The sequence below is a fragment of the Hippocampus bargibanti genome, linkage group LG01 (genome assembly GCF_051943395.1).
Source record: "Hippocampus bargibanti isolate YZ-2025 linkage group LG01, ASM5194339v1, whole genome shotgun sequence".
Lineage (NCBI taxonomy): Eukaryota > Metazoa > Chordata > Actinopteri > Syngnathiformes > Syngnathidae > Hippocampus > Hippocampus bargibanti.
Genome location: NC_142734.1, coordinates 31665196 through 31687695, shown reverse-complemented (window position 1 = coordinate 31687695; position 22500 = coordinate 31665196). Strand labels below are relative to the sequence as shown.

The following is a 22500-nucleotide window of genomic DNA, read 5'->3' as shown; positions in this document are numbered from 1 at the left end:
AATGAACACAACAAGAATCAGAACATAATCACTGGACGTTACTACTCACCCACCTCTCAAGACCCCTCCCAACAAGATGTCTTTATACATGGTATTGCATGACAAAACACTTAAAATGACATTTACAAATATTTTAGGGAAATCGGAAAATCCCTTTCCTCCGCCCCTACTGGACGTTTCTTTCTGCCTTTGAATTCATGATGAAGTTGTTGAATTCAAAGTAAGCAAACATTTAAACCCAAATCCAAGCTAATTATCAATTTATTCCGTTATTTTGCTCAACTGCAAACTGAGTGGATATTCCCAATCCCCCTCCCTCGCCTGCAATTCGCAGTCAAATCAGGTTACGTCACATGAGTCGAGGTGTTGTAGTCTTTGAATATTAAAAAAAAAACAACCCTAGTGTCACAACTTGGTTTGCTGGTAATGCACCACGTCTGGATCAAGAGTTCTTAGAGGCACCTGGAGTAGTAGAAACATGTGCTCATCAGGGTTATGATACCGTCAACTCCTTGTCAAGTTTTATTTCAGTTTGCCTTGCGCACCCTTGGGATTGGCATAGAGATGCAAAATGTCGGCATGAGGACTAATTCTAAGTAAAAAAAAAAACTGAAATCACATTTTCCACGACATCCTTTACATATTCTAACAATGATTTGCACACAGTTCATCGGTGGTTTCACATCAAAGCTTGGCACAGCGATGGTTGATGAGGTGAAAATTGTGAGCGCGACAGCATTGTTAAATTCAGCATAAGGGCTATTTTCATATATTGCCTGCTTGGCCCAGCTTGTAAACCCAGAGTTGTCAATCCAAAAAAGGGAATTCAGCACACCCGCGGGTCTGCAAAACACACTTATTTCCCATTAGGAGACAAGAATACAGTGCTGTGTACATACAGGTTCCTGAGAGTTAGCTAGCTAGCACCCCCCTCCCCCCCCAAAAAAAAAACACACATTGAGGAGTACATCTAGCTATCTGCTCATGACTCTACCTAGATTTTATAAAGCAAGGTCAAATGATGTCACGGTGCCTTTTCAGGCAAACCTGCAGATGTCACAGGCGGGAAAATGTCCCATAGTCTTAAAGTTTTTGACTTGTCCACACATTAGCTTGTATGCTATACAGCTAAGATCAAAATTTGAAATCACGGTCGAAGCAAATGATTAAACTTTTTAAGATACTTTGTACTACCTTTTAAGTACAGTGGCTCTTTGGAATTTGAACATAAGCTGTGGCAGAAATATTTTTGTTGACAGACTTCATGTAAATTAATAGTAAGCGGTGGCAAAATGAAGTTATGTATGCTAAGCTTCGTGTATGTGTTGACGCTTTGACCACTTATGACGGGGTCTCAAACCGCTGTATTATCAGCCTTCTTAAAGTTATTTTTTGGGGGGCAGTGGGTCATTTATTTTATTACAAATTCTGTTACATACCTCCATTGTCTTGGAACGATAAATATACACAAACAACATAGCAGAAAAATAAAGATACTGAGGAAGGAATAGGCAGATGCTTTGCATTCTTTTCTTTGAGTTATGAATGTAATTTAATTTAATTTGTTTTTTAAATTTTAATGTAATTATTAATTTGTATTTTAGTTTTATTTATTTATTGAAATTCTTCCGTTTACGGCATTTCAGCTCAATTTCTATTGCATTTTTTTCCCCTTTTTTATCACCCTTCCAAGCTCCAAGAGTACACTGTAGAGTACATGTATTTGACAAAGGCCTACGTGGGCCGTCCTACGCAATAGGACCTACCAAATTACATATTTGAAATGTCCTGCGGCATTCATGCGTTGCTGGTGTAGCAAAAAAAAAAAAGGTGCGACATGTTTATTGGAGCAGCAATGTAGCAATGTGTGTCGTACAAAGCTAATATCAGGAATGCCATTGATTTGGAATTCTAAAAATATCCTCACCAAGCAAAGTGAGCTCTTCTTCCTTAGACCAGATAAAGGTTCAAAACCAAGATTTTTCACCATGCACAATATTTGCCAAAATCGCTAAAAGACAGCGATAAGATTCTATCTTACTCCTCTTTCGATGAAAGAGAAATCAACTTGATGATTCGACACAAATTGGTCAGATTCCTTCAACGGGGGAAAATAATGAGCTCATTGAGATTCAGTGGTGGGATTGAACAAAAACATGATCGAATGATATTATAGAGTGAAAATAGTATCCATCCATATGCATGCACAAATCCCACCAGTGATATAAATTAAATGACATAACATGAATCTAGTTGCAAAAAAAAATGAATGCCTGAACGGATTTTGGTATTAAAATAGCAAAATACTGTCTGGATGTACCTAAACAAATACAAGAAACGAGTTGTATATATTTTTTTCCAGTTTGAAATAAAGCACAACTTTTAGACTGAAATCCCTCTCTCGTGGGTGAACATTACCTTCTGTACAGTGAGGTGAGCGAGGGGGTGAATGGCAGACTCATGAATTGGTGTGTAGGAATTGGCATGAGCAAAACAAGAGTCCGTTTTTGATATTCAGAAGCTAAATTGTAACTTGTGAATGCAACCAAGTGTAAGTATAAATATGACTCTGGGTCACAAATTTGTTATTATTGATGGGGGGTTATTATTTTCAAATAATTTGCCTCTCATGCAAATTCCTGTTAATGTGTACAATTAAAGGACAACCGAAGTCTCCGGACAAGTTGTGTCTATAATTTGTAAAATGTCTTCAAATGACATCTGCTGAGCGTATTTTACAAAGATTCCACCGCCTATAGCTATATTTTACATTTTAAGACTCGCGCTGAATATTCCGGAAGTCTTGTTTTTGAGTTGGTGACGAGTACTCACCCTACGTCACTGAAGGAACGCCCCTGACCGAAAAAAAAGGACACATTGTAGCAGTCCTTCCATCACGTCAATGCATTTCGCTGTACTTTGGTCTGAAAACGTCGTGTAGGACCAAAAAGAGGCAGAAAAGGGTGACAAAGCTCCATGTAAGGAATTAAGCAGCCTGTGGAAACGGGCTGATTAATTCCTTACACGGCTGTGTCGCCATTTTCTGCCTTTTTTGACATTTCCCACTCCTGATGCCTCAAAATGACACAGAATAAATTCTTTAGTCGAATGCGAACATGTATGCTTTCTTCTACAGAACTATTTGAATCATATTCATAACTGGATGAGTAACAAGAAAGCATCTTTTCGGAATCTGAAGCCATTGTTTTGATTCTCGAGCAAGGCAAGACGTCTTGCCGTGACACCACTAACATGGGGGCGGGACCTTCTGAAACAGGCCACTTCCGATTTCAAATTGAAGTACTTTTTACACACTTTAAGTTATTTTTATTGGTGTTTTGCATTTGACTAAAAAGATCATACTGCGTGTTTTGGGTATTTTAGATGCTATAAAACTTTTTCTGATGTCAGTCAGGAAACAAAAAAGTGACGTCGGTTGTCCTTGCAGTACCGGTATTAGGAAAAAAAAAACAATTAAAGTTCTAAATTACTTTCAGCAACACGTGTGGGGTCATTGTTTCAAGTGCTGTTCCCTTTTGTGGTTAATCTGTAATCATGTAAAATATTTCCAGGCATGACTGGCAAAATACGAGCCTTTTCGTCAAATATTTGAACATCGTTTTGACGACCATTTAAACAACCAAAGAGGCATAGTACAAAGGTGTCTTCACTTTTAACCTACGACCTAACTAATCAATCAACCATTTTATAAACCGTTTATGAAAACCTTAAACAGGGTACGTATCACACAAAAGTCATACCCGAAAATGTACAATTTGTTACTGCCTCAATTAACCCCGACACAGTACTGTACTTTTACGATTGTGCTGACAGACCAATTCCTGCCGTCAATCAATGTGACCTGGGACTGTCTCAGGCACAGTTGTTTGTACAGTGAACGCTTTTGGCCTACCACTGATTGGAGATGTAAACATAATCAATCATGTTCAAAGAAAATATAGAATCATCAATTCCCATTCTACTCTGGATGGCAAAGTCTGGTTAGAAAAATTGAGCTGGTTAAAAATAAAATAACAGCAGGGCACCTTATGAAGAATGAAGCAATGTTGGTACAGTTCTTTTCTTTAGTGTGTTGGTACTGGAAAAATCATTATAGTATTTGTTTTTTAATTTACAAAGTTTGGTATACACAGCAGGGAATCTCCAGGAGGTGTTTGATGATCACAGCCGGCTGCTCTTGATGTTTCATCATCCGCGGCGGACATATAAACGCAACTTTATGCACAGGGACTCGCATTCGTCTCTGAAGAGATGCAAAATCACACAGCGACAAAGTTGCAAAACGGTGGTCTCAATGTAAATCGTTGACACACAAAATGGCTGCTGATATTGAGTGAGTTTTGCACAAAAATTAAGACTTGAAAAGGATTTGTTGAGAAAGTCAAGTGTTCGATCCTCTGTATCGACGTTGACGTTTTTTTTCTTTTTTTTCCCAAAATATAGTTGACCCCAATTAATTTGTTGTTGAGGAGTTTTTTTTGTTGTCGTTGTGGTTTTATCATACATAATCCTGTACACTTGGTGTCTGTATTGACATTGGGTGATATCCTGATCATTGGAAAGAAGAGGAGAAATAGAGAAGAATAATAAGAAGAAGAGATGTCCAGTGTGATCATCGTCCTCAGTGGAGACGTTGCACCCCGTACCTTGGCTCTCTTCTGTCCCGAACCTCAATCTAAAAACAATAAAATTAAATAAAACACTCGTAACACCATAGAGTCAACATAAGAATTGTCCTAATACAGTTCTGCAATTTTAACTCATTCAATGCCATACAATGTGTAAACGTCTCCACTCCAGTGCCAGGGTTTTTGTCATTTTCACTCAGATTGCAGGGCCCACAGAATATTGAGTTTTAGGACTACATCAACATTCAATTCAGTGTAAGAATCCTTACACACTTTTATCAGAAAAAAATAGTTAATTTGTAAGTTATATGGGTCTTGAGTTATCTGAGCTTGAAATGGAGGCGGCTGTACAAAATACAATACATACATGTTGATTTATATAGTGCTTTAACAACAGCTGAAGTTGTAAAAAAGCGCTAACATGGAATAAAGGGAAATGCTGCCCCCTCGTAGGAGGGAAAAACATTGCCAGAGGTGTGACCAGCGCTTTATCGGCAAGCCCCCGCAGGAAAAACCAAAACCTGAACAAATTTGGGAATGGCAGTGAATGAGTTAAGCTGTCCAGCACCTCGCGATTTAATTCAGAGCACCAAAACATGCGTACTCTAAACAACCATATTTTCCTCATTATAATCCGCACCTAAAATCGGGTTAACTCCTCATTAAACGAAGGAAGAAGGAGAGAAGCAAGATTTCTCACAAGATATTATTGTGGTTATGAGCCCATGAGCTTCATGCTGAGGAATCATGGAGTATTTTAACATTTCTTGAAGCACTTTGTCACAGCTGCAGCGGTTGCAAAGTCTCTATATAAAGAAAACGGTATTGTCTTGTTTTGTATTCCCTTTAGCATGACTTCATCTAGTGGATGCATTGTGTAACCACAGCTAGATTTCAATTGATATATAGATCAAAAATTGTATTGTATCCCCTTTAGCATATCTCCTTCTTGTGGTTGCATAACGCAACAGCAGCCACTGTTGTAGGTTTTCCGATCCAGATTTGTCACCCACCCCCAACTGGACTGAAGCAGCAAATGTTTTGCTGATTTAAAGTTATCACCAGACATCCACAGCAAGCACGATCTGTCAAATTGTAAATGTCGTTTGAGTTCCCTGTTAAAAGAATACAGCAGATGGGGGATTTGGCGACTCTTTAGTCATTTTATTTGGCTAGTTTTGTAATTGTTTTTTCTCCTCTCCCTTCATTGGCTCCTCTTGGGACTTTTCTATTGAGCCTTCCCTTGAATAGCGACCAAAAGAGAAATTCATAACTTGCTGTGGTCCTTTTATTTGATTAATTTGCCATGAAATTAAACTCTTTGGCATTCGGATGAATCATTATTTTGGAACCAGGGAAATACCTATATTAAACACCCTTTGGTAAGTTCCCCCCCCCCCCCTCCCTCTTCTCTCATCCCTAGCAACAAACACACACGCACACATTCGCTTTGGTATTATCCACTGAGGGGAAATGACAAATCGCAATATCACAGTAACACCTGTTTTTTTTATTCTATTTATGTGTTTATTTTGATTTTTAAAATGCAGTCATATTGGGCTGAGGATGAGCAACCTTAAAACGTTTTGCTAACAAAATAAATGCTTTTTTTATTAACGCTTTGATGACACTTTTTTTTCCTCCGATGTACATTTTGTTTGTATCTATTTTTATATTTCTTTGTATATTTTGTTTGTATCTTGACCTCTGTGCAATGGTTGTGATTTTGATCAGTGTGATTTTTACCTTTCATTTTACATACGTCTGGCAGTAGTTATTGACAGTAAACACACCCCTGTTAAAAAAAATATATAAAATATTCTTTATTTAGTCTAATTAGTCTAAATTTGTCATTTTTTTACAGGGTGTATTGACTCTCTAAATCCACATTTGACGTACTGTATAAAATTTTACCTACCGACCCCCCAACCCACCCCGTACTTGCACCGCGATACATTTTGGGAGTGTGTGCATGCGTGTATAATGCACGTGCAACTGACAAAGCAAAATTCCGTACTTACCCTGGACACGGCAAAATCTGAAAAGACACAAATGGAACAAAAGTGTTGGCATGTGGAACATTTTTTTAAAGCGGAAGAAAGTGCATATTTGTGCAAAACACTAATATGCTTATGTAAGTCTGAGTTAAGCACCAAAGTCATCCTTTACGGCTGAATGAAGACCTTCCTTGGCTGCATGTGTCGGCTTATACATATTACTATTTCGTATCCGCTCCAAATGCTTCCGTCGGCGTGCCGTTTTTTTTTTTTTTTTTCTATTAACATGAATGTAGTTTCATTTTCCTCATTGTATTTGACTGCCGCCGGAGAGCAGTTTCAATTTCAATGAATGTAAAAATTGGAGGGAAGGAAAAGGAAGTTGACACAGCTCATGAAACAATCGGGGTATTCGGTGTGGAAGAAGAAAAAAAAACAAACAAACAACAAAAATCAGTCAGCGGGGTTAAACATAAAAACAGAAAGACACGCCCATGCCCTGGAATATCTCCAGTTACCATGGAAACCATCAGAGATTCATTAGAGAAGTGAGACATTTTATGTGACAATTTGGTGAAAATCTCACAGCCTCGGCCTATGCCCCTCCCTCATCTATTGCCACGTGGCGTTATTCCTGTCGCAATTATGTCATGGCGTCACTCCATTTCCCCCCTCACCTGATGAACTGGCTTTCCTTTTGGCGTCCTATGCGACATCTTCTGCCCCCCCCCTCTGCCCCCCCCCCACCCCGATTGATCCCTTTCATTCCTTCCCTCCAATCGCCCGCTTTTGCTCGGTTTAACGAGAAGGATCCAAGCATCCTGATGCAACTTTCTGCAAACTGTCAGAGACACGCCGAGGGAGCCTCTCTAGCTTCTGAGTGGCGCACTGAAACTAAAATGGTAAAAAAATTAAAATAAAGCAGAGGAAATTCCTTGTCGTCATTTTGAATTTAACAACCTACTGGAAATGCCATAGCATTTCAATTCCAAAGCTGATCATGCGACAGCTGATATGTCGAGGGTGTCAAAATAAAAGTACATTCTACAGTGTTGAAATACAGGAAACACTTGTCTTCACCTTTGTTGTCAGTCTGCAGGTCGTCCAAGTAGAAATCATTTTGCCGATTGCCCAAGACAAAGGCCATGAGGGAGAGCACCAAAGCGTTGAGGATGCCCATGATGGCTAACATGTAGGCCCAGCGGACGGAGCAGTCGCCCAGTGAGTACTTCCCCGTATGCTCCCCGCACATGTCCCGGATGACCTCGGCATCCCATCCATCGGGAAAGATCATGCAGCCAAGGACCAGACAGACTCCTGCAGGAGGAAAAGGAAGAGACAGAATTAGTTGGGAAAAGAAGTGTTCAGAGGTAAGGCCGACGTGAACCGATCCATAATTTGAAATGTAGTACAGTAAAGTCTCGTTATATCGATATCGGATATATCGATACTATTTCTATGCACGCACGGAGAAAATTACATGCAAACAGGGTCAGATATATCGATAGTCCCGATTATATCGATATTTTTTCGGACTCCCTTGAATATCAATATAACGAGACTTTACTGTAATTCTATAAAATGTAAAACGCCATCATGATTTATTTTCTTCTGAGTACAAACACAAAGTTCATGCAGGGAACCAAGAACATATTGGATAACAACAATACAATTGACAATACAATTTACTAAAATAAATGTCCCAATCCGTACTTTTAAGAAAGATTAACGCTTCTAATTTTGACACCACCCACATGTATTTATTTATTTATTTCGTTTCTTTTATTATTTATTGTTTGTTTGATTTTATATGTTTATTTATGTATGTATTTATATGTTTATTAATATATCTGTTTATTTGTTTATTTAAGTATTTATTAATTATGTATTTATTTACAGCTTCCGATGTTAAAGCGGTGTATCAATCAATATGTATTGGATTGGATTGGATTATGTATTATTTATTGTTTGTTTGTTTATTTTTCATAGAGTATATATTTATGTATTTATTTGTCTATCTGTCTATTTATTTACTTAGTGATGTATTTGTTTGTTTATTTATCTATTTATAAAACATTTCCAAGTCATTTTTCCAAAAATGTTATGCCAGTAAAGGGCCAATGTGTACGTCGTAATTCACCTATCTGAAAATTGTGCGGCTGGCGTGACTGTGTGTAGAATAAGCGGTATAGAATATGGATGAGTGGATGTCGTCACCGGAAAAACATGAAAACATAACTGACTTATTGAGGTTAACTTGGCCTCGGTACCTTTCTACATCTTCGCCGCGGTGCTTGCTCAATGGACTGAAAGAACACTTTGCTTCTCGTGCTCGCAACATTTCCATGTTGGTAAACCTAAAATATCGCTGAGGTGCCATTTTCACGCATTGGAATGCCATGATGGAGGGCGGACAAAAATAACAATAACCCAATCGGCTTTCTCTCCAGATCGCTTGCTGTGTCTTTGATTATGCCCCACAATAGGTGATATGGACCAAACCTCTCCAATACAGATTTGAATCCATTCAGTAATCAATCAGCGGGTGGAATTTGAAGCCTGAGTTCCTCTAAATCTATTTTTTTCTCATCTCAAGGAGGTTTGGAAGAATGAACAACAATACTCGCAGATGCATTTCCTGAAATCTCTGTTTTGCTGTCCGACTCAGTATTGCCCACCTAAGTGGTACTTGTTTAAGGGGAATTGCAGAATAGCTTTGAACCCTTTTTGGGACTGCGGTTACTGTAGTGGACAGTTTGTCATCATTTTCTGATCCACTTTATTCTCACAAAAGTCGTAAGGGGGATACCGGAGCCTATCCCAGCTGTCTTCGGGCAATAGGTGAAGGACACCCTGAACCGGTTGCCAGCCAATTGCAGGGCACACAGAGACAAAAAACCATCCGCGTTCACACTCACACCGAAGGACTATTTGGAGTGTTCGACCATGCATGTTTTTGGAATGTGGGAGGAAACCGGAGTACCCGGAAAAAAACCCATCCAGGCTGGTGGAGAACATGCAAACTCCACACAGGAACCTGCAATTGAACCTGGTACCTCTGCACTACGAGGTCGATGGGCTAACCAGTGATCACCGAGCCCACCTTTCATGATCAATATCAATCCATTTATGGAAGAAAGCATTGTCACTATGGGCACAATGACCCAAGAGAATAATCATCCATCCCTGCTGATTTGGGCGAGAGGTGTGGTGTACTCCTTTTGGATTGGTCGCTGGCCAATTGTAGCACACAAGACAAACGATCCTTCACACTCATTGTTTTGCCAACACAAACAAACGGTCGACACTCAGCCGAATCCATACGTGCAATTCAAAGAGTGCAACGGAAATGGTTATCCATACTTTGCACATATGCTCCATTCATCAAAGTGAGCATCAGCCAGGAAGCTGATTGGACCACGTCCCACGCTCACCAGCTCTGTTTAAATAGCATCGAGGTTTCGCTTGCCGCAGGCCTTGTAAGTAAAGCAGTGGGCTCTACAGGGAGATGGTGAACATACATGGCAGCCTTCACACTCAATCTTCATTCTGGCCACATGTCTTTTTCATAGCTAACATCACCAGCGCCGCTCATAAAAGAGAGAGGCAGATTGGACCCGGTTCGTGGTTAGACTCGACGTCCATAAAATATACTTGGTGAATATTTCAAAGGGAGACGATGTCATTTAGGATGAGTGGCAGCAACGGCAACACCTCCTGACAGAAGTCGTGATTATGGGATGCCTGCTGAGCGATAGTGGCACGATGTGGGGGACATAAAGTACCTCAGGGAATAGACTTTGATTGAACACCAGCGGAGAGGAAGCTGAATTACATTTTCAACAAACACCCTTAATTAGCGTTCTGATGCTGTTATGTCTTTGTTGTTACCGCAGTAAGCAAGTTACATGTTACTGTAAAGAAGGGGTGTCAAACTTATTTTTTTGCCACGGGCCACAGGGTAGTCACAGTTTCCTCTTGAGGGTCGTTATGAATTTGGGGAAACCATTAGAATATTTAATGTAATATAGAGCACAAAACAAATTAATGAATAACTAGTTTTCAAATTAGAAGTAAAAAATAATAACTGTTATTGTGGTTCACATGGGACAATTTGAATTTTTGGCTCAGACAGTAGCAAGCATCATGGAATTTCACAAGTTTGATTATTTTTCGCTGGCCGAATAAAATGATGTAGCGAGCCAGATTTGGCCCCCGGACCTTGACTTTGATACCTGTGCGGAAACACGTTCTGAGTGGCCAAACATTCACCCATAACAAAATCCATCTTATCCACTTATTCTCACTGATGTGGTCATCCTGGTTCCTATGCCAGCCGTCTTTGGACAATAGGTGGGGACACCCTGAACCGATTGCGACCTATCGCAAGGCCCACCCTGACAGACAGACAACCATTCAGGCTCACACTCACATCTCAGGTCAATTTAGTGTGTTACATGAGCTTGCCACACGTGCTTTTCCGAAAGTGGGAGAAAACCGGAGTACCCGGAAAAAAACCCACACAGGAGCGTGTATAGGCTGAAGCCAGAATCGAACCCCTGCAATGTGAGGCAGACGTGTGAACCAGCCAACCCTCAAAATAATTCATCCAAGAACATTGCCTTTTTTTAAACACAGTCGAGCATAGGAAGAATTTGAGATTAGTTCATTGTACCTGCTGCTGCTTGTTCGTGCGTATTTGGGATCATTTGAGGTAATGTGCATTAATATTTAAAAATCTTGGTATGCATGTTTTGTAACTCGAGAAGCTTTTGTTGGTGGACCTTGTTTTGCTCTTTGTCAATTTAATACTTTTGAAGGTCATGAAGTCTGCGCAAAAACAATTGCATCTGTTGTTTTTATGTTCCCTCCCACTCATAACATATTCATCCTGTCCGACATGTTTTGCGTCAACACTCGTTGTCCGCCTAAATTGCAAATAAAATGAGTTCTGTATGTCGCGGCGCGATAACAAAACACAAAGTCACACAACCAACTTCAAATCCAAAGAAGGATCAGTGAAATGCATGTGAACCTTTTGAAACACGTTGGAATGAAAATTGCAAATCAATGAACCCTGGGGTGTTCAACTTTGGAGGTTTTACTTGATTTTTAGGCTTTTTAGAGACTTGAAAGTCTTTGACACAAGTGTAAAAAAAAACATCCAAGTCCATTTGGTATGTGATGGAGTCGTGTAACATTTAGTATTCCCTATGAAGACCCCTCCCCTCCCTCCCCTGCTTCACCTACACCCTCCATCACAAGTCAATGGTGGGCGGTGCACTCGTGGCAACAGATGAGGGAGAATACGAGATTAGTCAGAGCGCATTCTCGAGACGGGATACGCTCAAAACATGACTGCTTCCCCATTCAAAATCACTCCTGTTGTAATGAGGGAATGTAATGAGAAGGGCTATCATGACGGTATTACAGTAAGTAATGAGAGAAAAGAGGACCGACTCCAGCCATCACCTTGGGAAATCAGCACATTATTAGCTTCTCTTTATGACCTCTGTGCAAGACAGAAACATAGACCGGGCAATGAGAAAGAAAAAAAAAATCGTTTACTGAGTAATGAGCATCAGGTAACATGTTTTATGGGTTTTTGATGAATGCGTGCTATATGAAAACACTCCGGGGGTCCCTCTGAGTTTTCGGAGAGCACGAGAATGTAGTTGAAGAATCTGGAGGGACCAACAGTAGCGACCTTTGAGGCAGCTGATTAACTGAGGCCTTCTCTTTGTTTTTTTTTTGCCAACGACCGACTTTCTGCATCTGCTGCTAGGCACAAGTACATGCTCACATATAAACAAACACATAGAGTCATGCCTCTGCACTAAAAGGTTAAACCATGTGCTCTTCGATGATTTATTTGATTGTTATTGCACATGAGCTGTTGTTATATAAAACTGTTTCAAAAGAGACCGTTCATTGAATGTACTTTTCCTACCAGAATATACGGTCTGTAGTAACATAAAATAATAATAATAATAATAATAATAATAATAATAATAATAATAATAATAAAAGCATTATATTTAGAAATACTTTCCATCAAGATGGTGTGCAGGTACCCAGACCCGGTTGGATTGATCGTTAGTGAAAGGGTGTCCATAGGCACTTTGTTTTGTTCTCTTACTGTATAATCAGTTGAAGCGTTGCTATAAAAAATACTTTGGAGACGAAATAGCTCATAACGTGTTATTTTTTTTCTTCCTCACTTCACATTAACCCGGTTAAGGACTAATAAAAAGACGCTCACACTTGCTTAATTTGTCCTTTTTTTTAAAAAACTTCTAATTCTCCATTCACTGTCCAAAAAAAGGACAACTCTTCTTCTTTCTGATCTTATTTAATGTTGTGGGACTCGTGGGATTTATGTATATTTCAACTTGCAAAACACTTACAGTATATTGCAATCGATGGGATGGTGTGTTGACTCACCACAACAAATAAATAAATAAATAAATAAATAACATAATACATGAACAAATTAACATTAATAACGCATACAAACAAATACCATGGGTGGTGTCTATCCCCCATTTTAGCTCGGGTCCTCTACCAGAGGCCAGGATGCTTGAGGGTTCTGCGCAGTATCCGTGCTGTTTCTAGCACTGCGCGTTTGTGGACCGAGATATCTGACGTTGTTCCCGGGATCTGTTGCAACCACTCGTCTAGTTTGGGGGCCACTGCCCCGAGTGCTCCGACCACCACAGGCACGACTGTCACCTTTACCTTCCAGGCTCTCTCCAGCTCCTTTCTGAGCCCTTGGTATTTCTCGATTTTCTCATGTTCCTTCTTTCTGATGTTTCCATCACTCGGGACCGCTACATCCATTGACCACGATATCTGGTTGTTTGGCCATCTTGTCAGTCTGTATCTGGAAGTCCCACAGGACATCTTTGCTCGGTTATTCTATACTACCTTGGGAGGTGTTTCCCATTTTGACTTTGGGGTTTCCAGTCCATACTCCTTACAGATGTTTCGGTAGACTATGCCAGCTCCATGTAGGCATGTAACATATATATATATATATATATATATATATATATATATATATATATATATATATATATATATATATATATATATATATATATATATATATACGCTCATTTAAAACAAATGAGAAACAAGAGTCACGAGGCATCTTCTATTTCCGATTCAAGTGTGTAAAAATGGGCACCGGCGAGCTAAAAATAAACCAGGAGAAAAGCCCTTTGAAGCGAACAGGGGGGGGGGGGGTTCCCCACTTCCTCCCCTTCCAATCTCTCAAGACGCTGCTTTCAGAACTCGGAACCCAGAGACATCAAAGTTGTCAAGCGCGGGCATTAAACAGCAAATGGTAGGAAAAAAATGGGGTGAGCTGGATGCTCTCCACTGAAAAACACTGTCGTGTCTTTTTTCATTTCACTTCATTGCCTGCAATCTTTTCATAAGCTGTCAGCTGTTTGGAACAGGGCTTCAAAGACAAGACCACTAATGAGAGCATTTGAAAAAAAAATGTTACCCGGAGTTGTGATCCAACTAGTCAAATATGCTGCACACCAATCTATTCATAGCACAAATAAGATATTTCGAGAGCGATTATGTAACAATTCTAACAGACTTTCTCTTCCACGTGGCATTCTAATTCGAGTTAAACAGCCTCAGTTATTATATAAGAGACCTAAAAATATTTCCAGCGTTCTAAATTTAAGTATGCGAGCACATTTTTTTTTTTTTTTTTTTTTTTTGAAGAAAGCAGCTCGGAGTACAAGAATGATTCTCCAAAGCTTTCTGAGTTTGTGTGCTGAGATACTGATGTAATTCTTTCAAAACACCCATCGGTCAAAGAATGACTAACTTTGGAACGGCACAACATTTTTTTAAAGATATATTTTAAAATTTTAACATAGAGACATTTGCGCAAGGAGCTATTGCGCAACAGTATTGCTTAAGTATGAGAAAATGTCATACTTAAGCATACACACTCACACTCACATTCACACTTTGGGACAACTTAAAAAGTGTTCCATGAACTCATTCAATGCCAGACATGTGCAAAAGATGTGTGCATTCCAGTACCAGGGTTTTTGTTATTTTCACTTGAATTCCATGAACCACAGAATATTGAGTTTTAGGACAACATAAACATTCAATACAGCGTTAAAAACGGTCAACTCTTTTCTTTCATCAGAAAAAAAGTTAATTCCTACATTAATTATATGTGTTTGGAGTTCTTTGAGCTTGAAATGAGGGTGGCCGTCCAAACTACAATTCAATACATACATATTGGTTTATATAGCGCTGTAACAACAGGCGTGGCTGTAACAAAGCGCTAACATGGATAAATGGGACATGCTGCCCCCTTGTGAAAAAGAAAAAAACATTGCCAGACGCCATGGCCAGCACTTTATTGGCACCCAAGCATGAAAAAACAAAACCCGAACAAATTTGAGAATGGCGCTCTACGTCATATTTTCAATTCTGGAATACATTTGTTAATGACAGTGAATGAGTTAACATGCCATGCGTGTTTTTTTGGGGGGGAATGTGGGAGGAAACTAGCAGTACCCAAAGAAAACCCATACCGGCACAGAGAGAACAGACAGGTGGAATCAACCACCTCTGCACTGTGAGGTCAACGTGTTTACGAGTGATGAGCAAGTGAAGCTTCATGAAGCCTTTTGTGATGGTTTTGGACTCATCTGGATGGCACTCTTGGTTTAAAGATGAATTGGATTTTTAAGACATTTCCTTTGCACTAACCTTCATATTTAAACCAAGAGCAACATCTAGAGGAATCAAAAAATATCACAGGTGCTTCGTGAAGCTTCGTTTTCCCATCATTTTGTGGTCCAGACGCTGAAAAGATTTCAGATTGCTGAAACCTTGGTTGACGGTATAGTTTGTCAATGTTATGTAACAAAACAACAATAGTTTTTTTTTTCCAGAAGAGCTCATTACATCTCAAAAGGTAAATACTTGTCACCGTTTAGACATGTAAAGAACTAATTACCATTTTCCAACACTTAGAATTGAACTTTGGGCGCTTGTGGGAATTCCTAGTACTGGAGCATCCGAGTGTACAATTCCTCGTATGTGAGCATTAAGACATCAAAATGCCTAGGCAGTAATGCAATAAAGTTGTCTGGACTCTGCCCTCGTTTTGCTACTGTGTCTAGACCTTGGCCTGCTGTCCTCCGTCCATCTAATGGATGGCCTCCTCACTGATCCATGCTGCTTTTATTGCAGTTGCGATAGTGCTTGTGTGTGTGTGTGTGTGTGTGTGTGTGTGTGTGTGTGTGTGTGTGTGTGTGTGTGTGTGTGTGTGTGTGTGTGTGTGTGTGTGTGTGTGTGTGCGTGCGTGCGTGTGTGTGTGTGTGTGTGTGTGTGTGTGTGTGTGTGTGTGTGTGTGTGTGTGTGTGTGTGTGTGTGTGTGTGTGTGTGTACGTGCGTGTGTGTGTGTGAGCACGCAGGCACTGTGCTGAGGTGGGCACTTTACACACTTTTACTGCCTCTAGGGTTCATTGACCGATTCACCGCATGAAGGACTTGCCTCTACTTCACCGTAAAGTCATGTTTCACTTACGAGTAAGGTTCCGTTCATCTCAGCGTGGCACAGTTCAGAGTGCTTTCCGTTACTGTATGTAAATATCATGATGTCATGGCACTAGATCACGAGTGATAACGAGACAGGATATAGAAAACTAGCTTATTTCAAGGAACTATGGCTGCTTCCACCCACCCTGAATAGCTTCACCCCTCCAAATCCAGAATGCAAATGAGTGAGCCATTGTTGGCTATCTTGTTATTTGTTTCTTAATTTATTTTTAATAAAGTGTATGAGGTAGTGACATTTTATGGCTTCATTACAGAATGGTTGCTACAGTATTAGGACACTGTAGAGCTCTGAGATTTTCAGCTTTGAGTAAATTAGTGGAGTCGAGAGGTTAAATCAAATGTGGTGAAGCAGCATTTAGCCGTTGTGCTGCTTATTTCATAGCATGAGTCTGAGCTGTGCAGTTTCCAGTCATTGGTTTGTTTTCTTTTTCTCTGTTCACTTTTCAGCTCTAAGGTGTTATCATGTGTTACATATTTTATCCAACACCTTCAAATTATCATGTGCGGGTGTCGATCACATCCGCAATGTTGAAAACGCTGATTTTTCCTTTTCTCAGTCAGATTTTCTTTTGACACACCAAAATATTCATCGATGTCTGTCTAAAATGTTTTCCTTTCTCCCACCTGCCTCCTTCACTTGTCGTGGAGGATGTTGCTTGCATGCATCCCAAATGTGGAAATTAAATTGGCTGTGATACAGAAACATCAAGTGTCATCCCGCAGGCCCAGGCATCTTTTTACTTTGAGACATGTGCAGCAACTTTGTGATGTAGTGAGGACTCCGTACATTCTTTCGTTTGATGATTGAACCAAGTGATATGACTCTATTGCGGTCATACATCGAATACTTTGAGGTTTTCAAAGGTTTTTTTTCCATTCTAACAGGGTAATGTCGTGCTCTCGGATGGACAAAAATAACTGAAAAGTGTTCAGGGTTGATATCAAGACAGCATGATCGCTCTCTGGTTGGCTGGCCCGACAGTACGGTATCACTGAACAATAGTGGAGGTTGCCAATGGTTGTCATGGCAACACCAGTGATGCAGTTCTCTTGAAGAGAAGCGCATGTGCTATGAACATGTTTTATAGTCGGATTGAAATATTGTCAGAATTAAATTGTGTTGATCCGGAATTGTGGCCAGGTAACTATTGTAAGAGAAAATGTTGTTAATGAGTATGTAATGAGAAGATATTCATATCTCTATGCTATTAAGACCGTGTCTTTTCCTGCTACCGTATGCAACACGCAGTCACACTCACACACACTGAGAGACAATGCAGAGAAGGGTCATAAGAATCCATTAATCATGTCTGTCTATTTTTAGAAACACCCCAGTGACTTTAGAATTATTTAATAGGTGCCTGATTATTAAAACATGTACGTTTGGTTGGAAAAAGCCATCCAGAAATCCTGGAGATGGTGAGAAAGAGAACGGAGGGAGGGGCAGGGTTATCTCCTGAGGAGTCTCTCTCTCTCTCTCTCTCTCTCTCTCTCTCTCTCTCTCTCTCTCTCTCTCTCTCTCTCTCTCTCTCCCCAACCCCATCCCTCTTCAATTGCTGCTGTGGACTGCAAATTTCCCCATTGCGGGACGAATAAAGGTATTCTGATTCTGATTCTGATTCTGATTCTCTCTCTCTCTCTCTCTCTCTCGCTCTCTCTCTCTCTCTCTCTCTCTCTCTCTCTCTCTCTCTCTCTCTCTCTGAGTGGATTTTCTCTGGGTGCTCTGATTTCCTCCCACATTCCAAAAAAAACACATACGGCAGATTAAACGCTCTCAATGTAAATGTAAATTTCTCCACTGCAAGACTAATAAAGGCAAATCCAATCCAATCCAATCCAATCCAATCCAATTGTCCCGAGGTGTGAGTGTGAGCGTGGATGGTTGTCGTCGTCTCTGTGTGGCCTGTGATTCGCACCCAACTCGTTCAGGGTGTCCCCCGGTGACTGACCGGAGACGGCTGGGATAGGCTCCAGTATGCCCCGAGAACCTTGTGACAATGAGGTGATCAGAAAATGGATGGTTGGTTGCATATACTGATGTACCGTATTTGTAAATTACCGGTATTTAAATTAGTTAATCTGGCAAGCGAGTGACCCTGAAATACCCGACTAAATATATATATCATATAATCTTTATGAATTGCACACCATTTCATTCCAATTTACAATTCACTTAACATAATTTGTCACAGATGTTGCAGGAAACTGAAATAGTGAAATCCCCAAAAGGAAAATTAGAAAATAAGGATTACTCAGGATTTATTATTTTTTGGTTTGCGATCAAATGAGACACCAAACTGAATAACTGCTGATGGTACATAAAAGTTTAATTATAGACATGTCATTATGTGCGTGTTTCATTTCTTTCGATTTTTCTTCTAATTAAAATGGTAACCATGTAAATTTAATTCCATGGAAAGAAATTGGAGCGCAGCACAAATCACACGGCACAGAGCGACTCGGAAGAATCTAGTGACCGTGTGTGTTTGCAAATAATGGGACATATGGATATGAATATTCATGTAAGTATGCTCCGAAGTGTTTTTTTTTTCTCCACCTCCCAAAATTCTACCATTTCGGCGCCAAAGTTGGATGGTCTTCTTGTCACAATCTCTTTTCGGCAATGGATGCTACAGCTCTGTGTTTGCTTTCAATATTTAGCATGTAGTAGACGTGCACATTCCACCATGACGTCCCTGATCCACTGCTGAAAAGGACACTTTGATCCTCTCCGCTTTCATCTAGAACTGCTTCATGTCACAAAGAGGGTACAGAAAGTGGTGAAAAATGAATTACTCTCTGTGTCTTTGTGTTGTCATATTATTTGTTATTAACTATTTTTTTTAACTTTATGTTGCTTCCGGGTTGAGTGAACACTGGCGTGTGTGGCTGCTGATATATATATATATATATATATATATATATATATATATATATATATATATATATATATATATATATATATATATATATATATATATATATATCTCCCCGGGTACTCTGATTTCCTCCCACGTTTCCAAAACATGTATGGTGTGTTAATGCAACACTCTAAATTGAGCGTGGATGGTTGTTTCTCTATGTATGCCCAGCGACTGACTCAGTTGACATAAAGCCGTAGACGGGGTACACCCTGAACTGGTTGCCAGCCAATCACGGGGCACACATCCACTGACAACCATCCACACTCATACTCACAGCGAGAATGTTGAATTAAGATTCCTCCGATTTTTTTTGTAATGTGAGAGAAGACCATAACACCCGGATAAAACCCAAACAGGCACAGGGAGAACATGCAAACTACACACAGGAAGGCTGTAGCTAAAATCAAACCCTGCACCTCTATGCTAACCACTTGCTTGTTTGTCCATGTATTCAGTTATTTGTGTGTGTATTTATTTATTTATTTATTTATTTATTTGTTTATTTATTTATTCATTTATTTATTTATTGCTTTATTTTTAGATGTGTTTATTGCTTTATTTATTTTATTAGTTTACTTACACTCTGCAAAATAAAAAATAATAATAATTTCACTTGAACTGTACATGTGATCGGTCACATGTTGAAAATTGTAGTTGGAGGGTAGGGGGGTCATGAAATTATCCATGATGGTCTTCATCGCTTTTGTATGTGCGACGTGTTCCATGCTGCAGCAACCATGCTCGAAGTCCTATTTCCCCAAAGGTGTATTGATGATGGAACATTTTCAACCACAATCGTAACGACAATCAATCTTCAAGAATCCCCACTTGCCACCTTCATAAATCTAAATGACATTTCACGTTATGATAATAGATTTGCCATTCAGCCATTTGTAAATGTCATACTTTGCCATACCTCTCCCGTTCCACACACATACCCGCATGTGTCCATGGAGGTTTTCATACTTTCTGCTCACTCTGCTATCCAAAATGTAATCCGAACACGTCAACTAAGAGAGAAATGTAACCTGACCTGAGAACAGTAATCCCGTCAACCTAAAATCCTCTCCCTCAAGATAGCAGTACAGACCATTAAATGAATAGATAGATAGATAGATAGATAGATAGATAGATAGATAGATAGATAGATAGATAGATAGATAGATAGATAGATAGATAGATAGATAGATAGATAGATAGATAGATAGATAGATAGATAGATAGATAGATAGATAGATAGAAAATAAAACATTATCGAAAAACTATCACTTGATGTAAGATTTTGTTAAGGACTTATGAATGAATGGATACACCGCAACTGTGAAACACCTGCCAGTTTTCAGATTTCAAGCAAAGTAGTACTTGTTTAATTCCATTACGTGAGTGTCTTTTGAATGTAAGAAGCCAAATTGCCTCCAGACCTTATCATAAAATTTTATACATAGGCAACTGAACTGCAATTAGTGCCAATAATTAGATGTTCTCAACAACAACAAAAACACACAAACACACGCTAAATAAATAAACACTTTGAAAGGCGCTTCAAATTAAATGTATTATTATTACTTAACTGTGTCAACTTGGAAATTATGATAAATGACTGTACAATGTGCAATGGTTGGGAGTGCAGTATGGGAATCCCAAAATCCCACAATCCTTTTTGGGGATTCCGAAACAAAATACACATTGCTCGATAAAGCTGGTCTAATTGAGCAATGCAGCTACGTCGCCCAAGCCTCCCCCAACTTCCCCACCCCCATAACCCAGAGTTATTTCAATGGTGGGGAATGGGGGTGCCGGAAGAGGAGCAGCAGGGGTGCGGTGGAGGGGGGGCTCAATAAAAAGCTCGATGCATAATTAACATAAATTAAGCGTATTCCGTCATTAAATTTAAACGCCATCAAAGCGAGCCAGTCAGCTGCACAGATTCCACGTGCAAGACAAAAAAGATGGGCTTCCCCGTGCGCGCGTGCGTGCTTACGCTTACCGCACAGCAGCTGCATCCAGGCGCAAGTCTTGTACACGGTGGAGGTGTTGCAGAAGAAGAAGAGTGCCATGCAGGCGATGCAGCCGATGATGAGCACCATAGAGAGCAGCACGAACACCGACGCCGCCTTGAAGGCTCCTGATGGGATGGAGCTGAAGTCGGAGAAGCTGCCCACGCAGGTGAGCTCCCGGCTTGGCGATGGCCCGGTTCCCACGCAGTAGTGGAAGAGTCCGAAGTAACCGGCCTGTTGCGTGTTGACGCTGTCGCCGATCCAGTAGGGCTGGATGAAGACCACCACGTTGACGATGGCGAAGCAGATGGTGAAGATGGCCCACAGCACCCCGACTGCCCGCGGGTTGTAGTTGTAGTTGTAATTGCCGTGATAGATCTTGGAGGCTTCTTGGGAAGGCAACATGTTTGCTCCTCTCCTTAAAAAAGACAGGAATCTCCTTCTATCCTTGCGCCCCCGTCCTCTACCCCTGTACACCTTCCCCCAAAAAAGAAAAATACACTTTCACCATCCACCGAATGGCGAAGCCGAACGTGGTGATTTATCTAACATGGGTCGACTACAACGAAAGAGATTGCTACGTGAAAAAAATACAAAATCATAGCCAACCTATAGGAGCATACTCATGAATAATTTACCACGACAAGTGATTTAACATTGCTCGTTTTCCTCGGGGCCACGCCATGAATGATTAAAAAAATCCATTAAAAAAAAGGGGGGGGGGGGCTTTATTTGACAGTCTTCGGCTCGACGTTTTTAATTTAAAGGTGCTTTCCGTGCTCCATTATTAGCTGATGTTTTCGCGGTGTCCATTACAAGCTTCCATGAGGGGTGGGTGGAAATACTGTCTTATTTCGGGGTACTCCCCCTCTCTGTCTCGCCTAGATGGGCTACGTAAGATGTGCAAATGAAGTCGAAATAAGGCGGGGGGGGGGGGGGGGGATAAAAGATAGTGGAGGAGAAAAAGGCCGAGGATGCTGGAGAACGAGAAGATTCTTAATCTTGAAGAAGCCCACCCCACTCTCTGTCAAATTCGAGCAGTCCTTTCTTGTAAATCCACAATTCTCCACCGCCTCGACTCCATCATCATCATCATCATCATCATCATGTTTCTCGCCTGGCCGCCTTTATCCTTAACGTCCACCCTCCATCAGCCCCCCCATCGCCTTTTTTCCTCTCTTGATATTTCTCTCTCGCTCTTTCACTCTCCGTCCTCCTCCAGCGTCTCGCTCCTCTGCGCGCACCCCGGGAAGACGCTGATGTTTGTACTGATGACAGCGAGGAAGCGCGTTCACGAGCGCGGTCACGTTGGGAGGTGGGTTGT

General features: G+C 40.4%; 1 protein-coding gene and 1 long non-coding RNA gene across 2 annotated transcripts in view; one reads left to right on the top strand and one right to left on the bottom strand.

The window, feature by feature from the left end:
- Positions 1-22500, bottom strand: part of LOC148903907 (LHFPL tetraspan subfamily member 4 protein-like) — a 27902-nt gene that overhangs the window by 492 nt on the left and 4910 nt on the right. The window contains exons 2-5 of the mRNA XM_089010899.1: positions 21167-21653; positions 7727-7963; positions 6671-6687; positions 1-4696 (exon numbers count right to left, since the gene is read on the bottom strand). The exon at positions 1-4696 is cut by the window's left edge and continues 492 nt beyond it. Of these exons, the coding sequence (XP_088867025.1) occupies positions 4643-4696; positions 6671-6687; positions 7727-7963; positions 21167-21581 (723 nt within the window). The 5' untranslated portion in view covers positions 21582-21653 and the 3' untranslated portion in view covers positions 1-4642. The remainder of the gene's footprint in view (positions 4697-6670; positions 6688-7726; positions 7964-21166; positions 21654-22500) is intronic.
- LOC148903906 (uncharacterized) overlaps positions 21206-22500 on the top strand; it is an 8500-nt gene continuing 7205 nt past the window's right edge. The window contains exon 1 of the long non-coding RNA XR_016116695.1: positions 21206-21345. This is a non-coding gene — a long non-coding RNA (uncharacterized LOC148903906). The remainder of the gene's footprint in view (positions 21346-22500) is intronic.